This window comes from Schistocerca serialis, unplaced genomic scaffold (assembly GCF_023864345.2).
Source record: "Schistocerca serialis cubense isolate TAMUIC-IGC-003099 unplaced genomic scaffold, iqSchSeri2.2 HiC_scaffold_1260, whole genome shotgun sequence".
NCBI lineage: Eukaryota > Metazoa > Arthropoda > Insecta > Orthoptera > Acrididae > Schistocerca > Schistocerca serialis.
This window is the reverse complement of record NW_026047470.1, coordinates 582,286-596,122: the sequence shown is the minus strand read 5'-3', so window position 1 is coordinate 596,122 and position 13,837 is coordinate 582,286. Positions and strand designations below refer to the sequence as shown.

At 40.7% G+C, this 13,837-nt stretch overlaps 1 protein-coding gene across 1 annotated transcript in view; it reads left to right on the top strand.

Moving 5' to 3' along the window:
• Positions 1-475: 475 nt before the first annotated feature.
• The window catches only part of LOC126438120 (serine protease inhibitor 3-like), a 46,454-nt gene continuing 33,092 nt past the window's right edge, over positions 476-13,837 (top strand). Inside the window, exon 1 of the mRNA XM_050090488.1 lies at positions 476-633. Coding sequence (XP_049946445.1) covers positions 543-633 — 91 coding nt within the window. The 5' untranslated portion in view covers positions 476-542. The remainder of the gene's footprint in view (positions 634-13,837) is intronic.

The window sequence follows — 13,837 nt, the reverse complement described above, 5'->3', positions numbered from 1 at the left end:
GGCTGGGTGTTGTGTGCTGTCCTTAGGTTAGTTAGGTTTAAGTAGTTCTAAGTTCTAGGGGACTGATGACCATAGATGTTAAGTCCTATAGTGCTCAGAGCCATTTGAACCATTTTGAACCTTTCATTTCTCATGTCCATCTATGTATATGTTAAGTTCAATCTCAAAGGTTTCCCAATCAAATTAAACGCAAAAAAAGCAAGGAAAGTTCAAAACCAGATGGTCAACTCCCGAATAATTAAAACAGACAGAATCGCATTGAAGATACCGCGGACACGAACAACAGTTGCGTCCCTGAGTCTGGACAGTTAATGACGACCTCTGCTCCTCGTCGTTCTCTCTTTTTTCTCCCTTTGCCAAAGACGAGGACGAACTATCGGCGAGAAGTCTGCGGGTAGAGACAGGCAGACGTTCGTGGGCGGCCGCAGCCGATGACACGAGGTCATATGACGAGGCGATGGCTCACGCACTGATACCGCTGCAGGCCGCTACTGGAGCGCGCCGTAGGGCAATATATATGAGGCGAGGGACTCGGAGAGCCGATGACGCACCTGCGTCCCACTCGGCTGTCTGCGATGAGGCCGCTGCCGGCGCTCCTTCTCGCCCTCGCCGCTCTCGTCTGCACAGCAGCAGGTGAGCACTCGCACTGGCTCCTCCAGCACTACAGCCGTCTTTCCAGAAACTACTCGCACACTTCCGATTATATTCGTGTAGGCTAGCATACCAGTGGTACGTGTTGCGGAAACTGAGTACATCTACATCTACATGATTACTCTGCAATTCACATTTAAGTGCTTGGCAGAGGGTTCATCGAACCACATCATACTATCTCTCTACCATTCCACTCCCGAACAGCGCGCGGGAAAAACGAACACCTAAGCCTTTCTGTTCGAGTTCTGATTTCTCTTATTTTATTTTGATGATCATTCCTACCTATGTAGGTTGGGCTCAACAAAATATTTTCGCATTCGGAAGAGAAAGATGCTGACTGAAATTTTGTAAATAGATCTCGCCGCGACGAAAAACGTCTTTGCTTTAATGACTTCCATCCCAACTCGCGTATCATATCTGCCGCACTCTCTCCCCTATTACGTGACAATACAAAACGAGCTGCCCTTTTTTGCACCCTCTCGATGTCCTCCGTCAGTCCCACCTGGTAAGGATCCCACACCGCGCAGCAGTATTCTAACAGAGGACGAACGAGTGCAGTGCAAGCTGTCTCTTTAGTGGACTTGTTGCATCTTCTAAGTGTCCTGCCAATGAAACGCAACCTTGTCTCGCCTTCCCCACAATATTATCTATGTGGTCTTTCTAACTGAAGTTGTTCGTAATTTTAACACCCAGGTACTTAGTTGAATTGACAGCCTTCAGAATTGTACTATTTATCGAGTAATCGAATTCCAACGGATTTCTTTTGGAACTCATGTGGATCACCTCACACTTTTCGTTATTTAGCGTCAACTCTCACCTGCCACACCATACAGCAATCTTTTCTAAATCGCTTTGTAACTGATACTAGTCTTCGGATGACCTTACTAGACGGTAAATTACAGCATCATCTCCGAACAACCTAAGAGGACTACTCAGATTGTCACCCAGGTCATTTATATAGATCAGGAACAGCAGAGGTCCCAGGACGCTTCCCTGGGGAACACCTGATATCACTTCAGTTTTACTCGATGATTTGCCGTCTATTACTACGAACTGCGACCTTCCTGGCAGGAAATCACGAATCCAGTCGCACGACTGAGACGATACCCCATAGGCCCGCAGCTTGATTAAAAGTCGCTTGTGAGGAACGGTGTCAAAACCTTTCCGGAAATCTAGAAATACGGAATCAACTTGAGATCCCCTGTCGATAGCGGCCATTAATTCATGCACGAGAACGATGTTTTCTGAAACCATGCTGATTACGTATCAATAGATCGTTCCCTTCGAGGTGATTCATAATGTTTAAATACAGTATATGCTTCAAAACGCTACTGCAAGCCGACGTCAATGATATAGGTCTGTAGTTAGATGGATTACTCCTACTACCCTTCTTAAACACTGGTACGACCTACGCAATTTTCCAATCTGTAGGTACAGATCTATCGGTGAGCGAGCGGTTGTATATGATTGCTAAGTAGGGAGCTATTGTATCAGCGTAATCTGAATGGAGTACAATGTGAATGAGCCGCATCGCAACTGCGTTAGCACTTTCTCTGTTAAACTGGTAGTGTCCAGTCGCTTTAGTAATGACTCCACATTTCCTGAGCATGTACTGAGTGAAGGTCACTACTACCAGCCAGAGTGCCGGGTCCTTCACTAAGCAAAAAAAAAAAAAAAAAAAAAAAATGCCAAAAACTCAACCTGCTGGGAGCCCTGAAAGTTAGCAAACATCTAGCTTACAGTCCAGATCTAATCTTATATGACCTGACACAGCTTAACACTTCTCCTCTCCTAAACCCTCTGTTTTTCATTACTTCCCAAACTGTCTGTTCCTACATATTGCCCAATTTTCCTGTATTCATTGTGTTCTTTAACCTTATTAAAATGGTCTGTGTAATCCATATATACTTTAGTAACATCTGTTAAGTCTTTCTTTTAATTTTTACTTCCATTACTTTCCATGTTTAATACCTCTTGTAGTTGTCTCTCAAGTACTGTTTTTATTTTATTTGTATTATTTATTTAATGCTAAGTGTTAAACAGGTACAGGTTTGAGAATAGTGTTAATGTTTTTCCTGTTTGCTCCTTTTATATTTGGATATTGTTTCAACTTTTTACTTTTCTAAATGCAGTACCACCACATTCACAAAGATGGCATTTGCTGTATGTTCCCTCACACTTCTCCATTTTCCTGTACTTATTCACTTCTGTTAATCTTACTGATATTGTTTAAAATGCTCATATATTCTGAGGCTACACTGATAATTCTTTCTTCTTTCAATTGGTTTGTGTATCGCTCTCCATGTTTTATACCATCTGAAGTACTCTTATCAAGTACTAATTTTATTTTAAAGCTTTTGTTTATTAATATAAACTATTATGTAGGCTTAATCTTAGCTAACACTTGGTTCAAGAATCATAAAAGAAGGTTGTATACATAGAAGCATCCTGGAGATACTAAAAGGTATCAGATAGATTATATAATGATAAGACAGAGATTTAGGAACCAGCTATTAAATTGTAAGACATTTCCAGTGGCAGATGTGGATTCTGACCACAGTGTATTGGTTATGAACTGTAGATTAAAACTGAAGAAACTGCAAAAAGGTGGGAATTTAAGGAGATGGGACCTGGATAAACTAAAAGAACCAGAGGTTGTACAGAGTTTCAGGGAGAGCATAAGGGAACAATTGACAGCAATGGGGGAAAGAAGTACAGTAGAAGAGGAATGGGTAGATTTGAGGGATGAAGTAGTGAAGGCAGCAGAGGATCAAGTAGGTAAAAGGCGAAGGCTAGTAGAACTCCTTGGGTAACAGAAGAAATATTTAATTTAATTGATGAAAGGAGAAAATATAAGAATGCAGTAAATGACGCAGGCAAAAAGGAATCCAAACGTCTCAAAAATGAGATTGACAGGAACTGCAAAATGGCTAAGCAGGGATGGCTAGAGGACAAATGTAGGGATGTAGAGGTTTATCTCACTAGGGGTTAGATAGATACTGCCTACAGGAAATTTAAAGAGACCTTTGGAGAAAGGAGAACCACTTGTATGAATATCAAGAGCTCAGGTGGAAACCCAGTTCTAAGCAAAGAAGGGAAAGCAGAAAGGTGGATGGAGTATATAGAGGGTCTATACAAGGGAGACGTACTTGAGGACAATATTATGGAAATGGAAGAGGATGTAGATGAAGATGAAATGGGAGATACGATACTGCGTGAAGAGTTTGACAGAGTCGAAACAAGGCCCCGGGAGTAGACAACATTCCATTGGAACTACTGACGATCTTGGGAGAGCCGGTCCTGATAAAACTTTACCATCTGGTGAGCAAGATGTATGAGACAGGCGAAATAATTACCGAATTATCAGTTTAATAAGTCACAGCTGCAAAATACTAACGCGAATTCTTTACAGACGAATGGAAAAAGTGCTAGAAGCCGTCCTCGGGGAAGATCAGTTTGGATTCCGTAGAAATATTGGAACACGTGAGGCAATACTGACCTTACGATTTACCTTAGAAGAAAGATTAAGTAAAGGCAAACCTACGTTTCTAGCATTTGTAGACTTAGAGAAAGCTTTTGACAATGACGACTGGAATACTCTTTTTCAAATTCTAAAGGTGGTAAGGGTAAAATACAGGGAGCGAAAGGCTACTTACAATTTGTACAGAAACCAGATGGCAGTTATAAGAGTCGAGGGGCATGAAAGGGAAGCAGTGGTTGGGAAGGGAGTGAGACAGGGTTGCAGCCTCTCCCCAATGTTATTCAATCTGTATATTGAGCAAGCAGTAAAGGAAACAAAAGAAAAATTCGGATTAGGTATTAAAATCCATGAAGAAGAAATAAAAACTTTGAGATTTGCCGATGACATTGTAATTCTATCAGAGACAGTAAAGGACTTGGAAGAGCAGTTGAACGGAATGGACAGTCTCTTGAAAGGAGGATATAAGATGAACTTCAACAAAAGCAAAATGTGGATAATGGAATGTAGTCGAATTAAGTCGGGCGATGCTGAGGGAATTAGATTAGGAAATGAGACACTTAAAGTAGTAAAGGAGTTTTGCTATTTGGGGAGCAAAATAACTGATGATGGTCGAAGTAGAGAAGATATAAAATGTAGACTGGCAATGGCAAGGAAAGCGTTCCTTAAGAAGAGAAATTTGTTAACATCGAGTATAGATTTAAGTGTCAGGAAGTCGTTTCTGAAACTATTCGTATGGAGTGTAGCCATGTATGGAAGTGAAACATGGACGATAAATAGTTTGGACAAGAAGAGAATAGAAGCTTTCGGAATGTGGTGCAACAGAAGAATGCTGAAGATTAGATGGGTAGGTCACATAACTAATGAGAAGGTATTGAATAGAATTGGGGAGAAGAGGAGTTTGTGGCACAATTTGACGAGAAGAAGGGACCGGTTGGTAGGACATATTCTGAGGCATCAAGGGATCACAAATTTAGCATTGGAGGGCAGCGTGGAGGGAAAAAATCGTAGAGGGAGACCAAGAGATGAATACACTAAGCAGATTCAGAAGGATGTAGGTTGCAGTAGGTACTGGGAGATGAAGAAACTTGCACAGGATAGGGTAGCATGGAGAGCTGCATCAAACCAGTCTCAGGACTGAAGACCACAAAACAACAACAATGTAGGCTTACTGTTCCAGTTTTGTGTTGAAGTTTTCCTGTTTGCTCCATTTATGTTGTTTTACTGTTCAATTTTTTACTTTTTACAGTGCATTACCACCACACTGTCAAGGATATTATTTACTGCACGTTTCTGGTTCAATCTAGATGTGTAACTTATTTTCGAATATCATTTACAAAATGAGATTTTCACTCTGCAGCGGCAGATTAAAACTGTGTGCCGGACCGAGACTCGAACTCGGGACCTTTGCCTTCCGGGGGGCACGTGCTCTACAATCTGAGCTACGCAAGCACGACTCACACTCCGTCCTCACAGGTTTACTTTTGCCAGTATCTCGTCTCCTACCATTCAAACTTTACAGAAGGTTCGCAGGAGAGCTTCTGCAAAGTTTGGAAGGTAGGAGACGAGATACGGGCAGAAGTAAACCTTTGAGAACGGGACGTGAGTCGTGCTTGGGTAGCTCAGATTGTAGAGCACTTGCCCGCGAAAGGCAAAAGTCCCGACTTCGAGTCTCGGGCCGGTACACAGTTTTAATCCGCCAGGAAGTATCATTTACAAACATTGTAATTTCTTTGAGGACAATAGTAAATGCCTCAAGATGGCCTTGAAAGCCGAAGATTAGCGCTTTTCGTTTACCGTTTGAATAACATTTGCTCTAGTCTTCATCGATCTCGTCGTTGTTATGGTCTTCAGTCCAAAAACTGGCTTGACGGACGTCGGAACGCCCTATCTCGCCAATGTTAAATTAGCTAAATTTATGTACTTTTTTTTCTCTGAAATTGTTATATCTAGAATTTGAAATTTTGACAACTGTTCTCAACATGTATTATAGCTCACTGAACTACAATCGATGCTCCTTTTGATATAATACTTTTCAATTTTTTACCCTTTAGACATTGTTAATTTGGGTGAATTTCATATAAATCTCCCTTATTCAGAGAAAAAGCCGGTCGTTGTCATGATTCTAGTCCAGTAGCACCTTTTAACTATTTTATAGCACTTCCGAAAATTTGAATGTCGTTGGTTTTGTAATTTGTGAGATAAAGGTACATATTTCAAAAATTTGAAAATGAGGTTAACATTATGTGTTGTGAAGATTCACAAACAACTTTCATCTCAATATCATAATTGTCCAGGGCAGTTATCAGCGTCATCTTAGGGTTCTTCTTCTTCTTCGTCTAGAAGCTCTCTTCTCCTATCTGCCCTTGATTTCTTTATATTATATTCAGCTCCATACTGATCCGTCCGCTGCTCGTTGTCTCGCGGTCGCGTTCTCGCTTCCCCAGCACCGGATCGATTCCTGGCGGGGTCAGGAATGACTGGGTGTTTGTGTTGTCCTCATTATTTCATCATCATTCATGAAAGTGGCGAGTTTGGAGTGAGCAAAGGTTGGGAATTTGTACGGGCGCTGGTAACCGCGCAGTTGAGCGCCCCACAAACCAAACATCATCATCCATACTGATCCTTGCTTACTCGCACTTTGGCCAGAAGTTGAAGACCTTCGTTGGTGTTAACATCATGTACAATGTCAAGCCTTTCCACGACCTTTAATCTACCTAGACGAAATAACAGCATCAGTGAACCCCCCCCCCCCCCCCCCGTTTTAAATTCTTAGGCACACGAGTTCACAAATTATGAGGTTTTTGCACATCTTCTAGGATGATGAGGATGTCCAAAGCCTCTACACATTAGCTGGATTGCTTCCATAGCAGCCACTGGGATATAATTTTTATGGTGACAAGGAACTCGTGTGCGCTGTTGTTAAGAAGTCGTCTCTATAGTGAGAGAGCGATAAGATATCTCAGCAGAATCACTTACACGGAAGGTGTCCGTAAATCAGTTCCCACAGAACTTACGCTTTTTAAATAAATATACACTTCAAGGCGTCGTAGAAAGTAAGTCGCTCAGGCAATGAAAGTAGTAAGAACACACGTAACAAACTCCGAACGAGGTGCAAAAAGAAGCTCTAGACTTAAAACATTAATTCACAGATCGAAAACTGTACTGCAAACACAGCTAGTTTCTATGACAATGGCACCAAACGAAATGTCAAAGTTTCTACAACACAAGAGTGAAATGCATTTGTATCTCCCGAAGTAAGAGTACTTTCAGGTGTGCCGCAGGGGAGTGTCGTAGGACCGTTGCTATTCACAATATACATAAATGACCTTGTGGATAACATCGGAAGTTCACTGAGGCTTTTTGCGGATGATGCTGTAGTATATCGAGAGGTTGTAACAATGGAAAATTGCAGGAGGATCTGCAGCGAATTGAAGCATGGTGCAGAGAGTGGCAATTGAATCTCAATGTAGACAAGTGTAATGTGCTTCGAATACATAGAAAGAAAGATCCTTTACCATTTAGCTACAATATAGCAGGTCAGCAACTGGAAACAGTTAATTCCATAAATTATCTGGGAGTAGGCATTAGGAGTGATTTAAAATGGAATGATCATATAAAATTAATCGTCGGTAAAGCGGATGCCAGACTGAGATTCATTGGAAGAATCCTAAGGAAATGCAATCCGAAAACAAAGGAAGTAGATTACAGTACACTTGTTCGCCCACTGCTTGAATATCGCTCACCAGTGTGGGATCCGTACCAGATACGGTTGATAGAAGAGATAGAGAAGATCCAACGGAGAGCAGCGCGCTTCGTTACAGGATCATTTAGAAATCGCGAAAACGTTACGGAGATGATAGATAAACTCCAGTGGAATACTCTGCAGGAGAGACGATCACTATCTCGGTACGGGCTTTTGTTGAAGTTTCGAGAACATACATTCACCGAGGAGCCAAGCAGTATATTGCTCCCTCCTACGTATATCTCACGACGAGACCATGAGGATAAAATCAGAGAGATTAGAGCCCACACAGAAGCATACCGACAATCTTTCATTCCATGAACAATACGAACGATAGAAGGGAGAACCGATAGAGGTACTCAAGGTACTCTCCGCCACACCCCGTCAGGTGGCTTGCGCAGTATGGATGTAGATGTAGATGTAGATGCATACCTTTTATACCTAATGTTTTCGGAAATGTGAATGTTTGAGTGCGTACACATCACAAGTTGGGTAATTTTCCTGGGCGCACATACGATTTTGGAAAAGGAAATAAAAATATTTCTAATTACAGTTTATTAAGAAAGTCTGCACAATTTTAAGCAGAAAATTCCAAATTATTTTATAGACTTAAAAACTGAAAATGTAACTTTTTGCCGCTTTTCGGTATTCCAGCCCCCTTTGAAGCAGCGCTCCACGTTGGACTGTCCTCTGCAAGCCGCCTCATGTCCCAATAACTTCTGCAACCTACATCCATTTGGACACGCTTACTGTATTTATTCCTTCGTTTTCTTCTACGATTTTTATCTCCTAAATTCTTTAATACCCCAGGATGTGCACTATCAACTTTTGCCTATCTTTTAATCAACTTGTATCATCTCTTTTCTCCAATCCGACTGAGCACTTTCTCATTAGTTACTCTATCTAGCCATATAATCTTTGGCATTCTTCTGCAGGACCGCATTTCAAAACCTCTTATTCTCCTCTTTTCTTAACTGCTTATGGTCCACATTTCACTTCCGTAAATTTATATTAGATGGTCATAAATTCCTCTTTAGCGGAAATACCTTTGTTGCAATTACTACTCTGCGATTTATAGACTGTCTGTCTGGTCTGTCATCATTTACTACGTTGCCGAAATAGCAAATACCATTTACTAATTTTAGAATCTCATTTCCTAGTCTAATTCCCTTAACGTAGCCCGATTTAACTCGACTACATTCCATTACCCTGTATTAATTTGTTGATGTTCGTCTTATAACCTCTTTTCAAGACACCATCCATTCCGATCTACTGCTCTTCCAGGTTCGTGCTGTCTCTTACACAGTTCTGCTGGCATCGTCAAAACTCGAAGTTTTTATTTCTTCTCCCTGTATTCCATTTCCCCTCCATTACTTCTAACTGATTGCGTTTGCTACTTCCATAATGTGTAGATTGAATAACATCCTGTCTCGCTCTGTTCTCAATCACTGGTTCTCTGTCATGTCCTTCGATTCATATGACTAGTCTGGTTTCTGAAAGTTGCAGATAATCCTTATCTACCCCTATCTTACTCCTGCTGCCTTCATACTTTCAAAGAGTGTATCCCAGTCAAAATCGGCAAAAGCCTTTTCCAAAGCTGCAAATTCTATAAAAGTTGGTTTTCCTATCTTTAACTTATCTTCTTTGGTAATTCGTAGAGTCACTATTTCCTCGTGTATTCCCATTTCTACCATTTTTTCTCCATTATTCTGTAAATACCTCTTGTCAGTGTTTTGCAGCCATGGCATATTCTGATATTGTGATATTTTGGTAATGTTCACACCTGTCAGCACTGCCTTCTGTCGAGATGAAATTATTAGATTCTTCTTGACGCCTGATCAACAATGTTACTGCTGGAGTCCTATCAGCAATGTTACTGCCTTGTAAGAGGGAGTCATCTACATCTACATCTACATCTATACTCCGCGAGCCACCTTACGGTGTGTGGCGGAGGGTACTTATTGTACCACTATCTGATCCCCCCTTCCCTGTTCCATTCACGAATTGTGCGTGGAAAGAACGACTGCTTGTAAGTCTCCGTATTTGCTCTAATTTCTCGGATCTTTTCGTTGTGATCATTACGCGAGATATATGTGGGCGGTAGTAATATGTTGCCCATCTCTTCCCGGAATGTGCTCTCTCGTAATTTCGATAATAAACCTCTCCGTATTGCGTAACGCCTTTCTTGAAGTGTCCGCCACTGGAGCTTGTTCAGCATCTCCGTAACGCTCTCGCGCTGACTAAATGTCCCCATGACGAATCGCGCTGCTTTTCGCTGGATCATGTCTATCTCGTCTATTAATCCAACATGGTAAGGGTCCCATACTGATGAGCAATACTCAAGAATCGGACGAACAAGCGTTTTGTAAGCTACTTCTTTCGTCGATGAGTCACATTTTCTTAGAATTCTTCCTATGAATCTCAACCTGGCGCCTGCTTTTCCCACTATTTGTTTTATGTGATCATTCCACTTCAGATCGCTCCGGATAGTAACTCCTAAGTATTTTACGGTCGTTACCGCTTCCAATGATTTACCACCTATGGCATAATCGTACTGAATAACATCCTGTCTCGCTCTGTTCTCGTACTGGAATGGATTTCTGCCCCTATGTATGCGCATTATATTACATTTATCAGTGTTCAATTCATGGAAATACGAGTATTTACCGGTCGCTTAGTAGTAATATAAGAAATTTTGTTAAACTTTTAGAAAATGCTCTGACAGCATCCAAGTACGTATTTTGTTGCACTTACAGTTTCGATATACAAGATCATCATAAGGCAACAAAGTATCACTTCATCATACTTTTTTATAATCCAGTATGAAACGAATAATGACAAATTTCCCTAAAACTCAAAATATTTTCCGCTCAGAGCTGCTTCAAATTTATTATCTTGATGTGTCAGATACGTAAAAACTTACAGGTTGAACGTATGTCGTGGATATGACCAAGCAGCTAAATTTGAAAAGTCAACACGTACTCAAACACTTCTCTATTATCATCAAATGCCAGGGGCCGTTGAAGGGCAAGATGTACAGTGTATGCCACCTCTGTCGTTATTTGGAATGTCCCGCATGCAAAACTGCCAGTGCCAGAATTCGCAGGATTACATTTTCACGTATAAATTCCCATCCCAAATAAAAATAAAAATAGAACAATACTTGTTACACAGTTAAGACCGATAATCATCAAAATCGTGATGGATTATATATTTACGTGCTAAGGAGATTTTAATGGTTTGACAGTGATCCTGTAGCTCGAAACTGACATCCTAACAAAAAAAATTCGACACTAGTTTCACAAGATACATTCCAAAAATGAATAAAACCATTTGCAAACTCATGACTTTTAAAAAGATTTTATTTGCAAAACCCGACTAAAATGAACACATTATCTAGATATGTCTAGCTGTTTCTGTCCTTATGGTTTTATTTCGACCGTGGTAGCTCCATTCGGCATGGATTTTTTTTGTTTATTTTGTTATCATTGATCCATTTAATCAATACTGCGAATGGGAAGTGTACTCAATAGTTCAGTCTCAGAAATATAACTCATGCCACAATTCAACAATTTAGACCAATGATTCTTAAGCTTTCTTAATGGTGGACCACATTTAACCATAAAAATGAAATGCCTAGCCCATCAAAATGTAAACGTTTCTAAATTTTCGGCACAACATACAGTTTACAGATGCAATTCACTGTTTAACTGTTCATTATGGATTGATATGTGTACTTGAGGAAGGCATGTTAGCAATTAGTAGGACAAAAAATAAAGCAGATGGCTCTGGAAGTGTAAGACGTGACTAGAAGCGTAATGAAAATGATATGGTGGTAAATGGGACGTATAGATAGGCGAATCGATAGTGGATGGAGCATGGAAGCTCTGTTGGATTCCAAGACAGGCAGACAAAAGAACCAGCTGAAAGAGAGCAGATGAAACACGCAGCAGTCTTATGAATGCGTACAGGTGATGAAGCTTTGCATGAGTACAGCATTAGATGTCGGGTGGCTGCTGCTGCTGATGGTGAGAATGACGATGATGATATGATGATGATGATGATGATTATGATGGTGATGATGATGAAGTAAGCCGCAAATAACACAACATCTTCTTCTTCTCAGCGATCACAGGCCCTGTCGACCACGCGCTACACCAACAATCTGTTTCCATCGCCTTCTATCTCTCGCAGCCTCTCTCCACCCCGTGCAAATTCCTAATGTTGCGATGTCCTTCTCTATGTCATCTTTCCAACTTGTACGGATTCGGCCCAATGGTCTTGTTGCCTGAAGAGTTCCTTCAAATGCTTTCTTGGCTCAAAAAAATGGTTCAAATGGCTCTGAGCACTATGCGACTTAACTTCTGAGGTCAACAGTAGCCTAGTACTCAGAACTAATTAAACCTAACTAACCTAAGGACATCACACGCATCCATGCCCGAGGCAGGACTCGAACCTGCGACCGTAGCGGTCGCTCGGTTCCAGAATGCAGCGCCTAGAACCGCACGGCCACTCCGGCCGGCGTCGCTTTCTTGGTGACTGTGTTGTTTTCCATTCTAGCCACATGTCCAGCCCATTGCAGTCTCCTACTTTTTAATTTCTGGATGAGAGTGGGTTGCTCCATTAACTGATAAATTTCATTACTCTTTCGAATTCTCCATACACCATTCCCCAACACAGGTCCTCATATTTTTCTCATTACTTTTCTTTCGAAAACATTCAGTTTTTCTCTTTCATTCTTTGTACCTGTCCACCCTTCTGAAACGTACAGTACTATGGGGCAGATAATAGTGTTGTATACCTTCATCTTTGTGGTGACTGACAAAGCTTTATTTTTAGTGTATTGCCTAGTGAGTACAGACATCTTGAACCTGAGGCTATTCTTTCATTTATATCCATTGTTATGATATTTTTACTGTTGAAACGTGATCCAAGGTATTAAAACTGGAGAACTTTCCTGAATTTAGAATGCTGGTCAATTTCAAAGGAAGTATTTGGGTTTATGACTCGACCTATTCCTATATATTCGGTTTTCTCTTGGTTAATCGAAAGCCCCATTTTGCTGGCACTGTGCCTTTCAGTTCTTCTTCAGTTTAACTCAGCAACACCATATCATCTCCATAAACCAGGAGTTTTACTTCACTGTGTTCGAATCGGAGACCATTGTATAAATGTAAATCACTCTCCCGAACCATTTCTCTAATGCAAGGTTGAAAAGGACACATGAAAGAGCGTCTCCCTGTCGTAAGCCTGTTTTAATTGGAAAGGTGGGGGATATGGATCCTCTGAACTTCACAATACAATATCTAGTAAGATTAATACAGATTTCGATGGCGAAATAAATTGTGTGAAGGTAAAAGAAGAGTGGAAATGCACACGTTCTAAGTGGAAAATCTCACATTCATTAGGGGAACTAAAAAGAATGAATCGCCTATTTGAATCTAAGTAATTGAGAAGGTATTCAGATACCACAGAATTATGCTGCTCACCTCTTTACTGAAAGAAATGAGAGGCATTAGAAAATATGTAATTTATTAAGAATTTTGAAAGTGCCGTAATAGCGAAATGACGAGGTCTAAATCTCATACCGGAGAACTGATTCGTTCTAAGTGACAATCAGAACGTTTTAGTTTCACGTACTATTAATACTGAGGCACTACGTTTTATTTGTGGTATAACAAGAACAGAAATACAGCAGTTATGTTTTAAGCAGTAGAACTGTAGTGGACAAAAAACATTTTCCCCATCTTTTAAATTTCTACACGAGGACAAAAAATTAAATTCAAGAAAAAACTTTCAGCACTGACTTCTGTTTCTTACACAAATCCATTCCTGGGATCAGATGTTGCAAAGTTTCCTGTAGAATTCCCTGTGATATTGCGGAAGAAATGGCAATATCAGTAACTGGACTTTCTATTCTGCAGCTGAGCAACGTGACTGCTCTTTCAGACGAAGTACGGCAT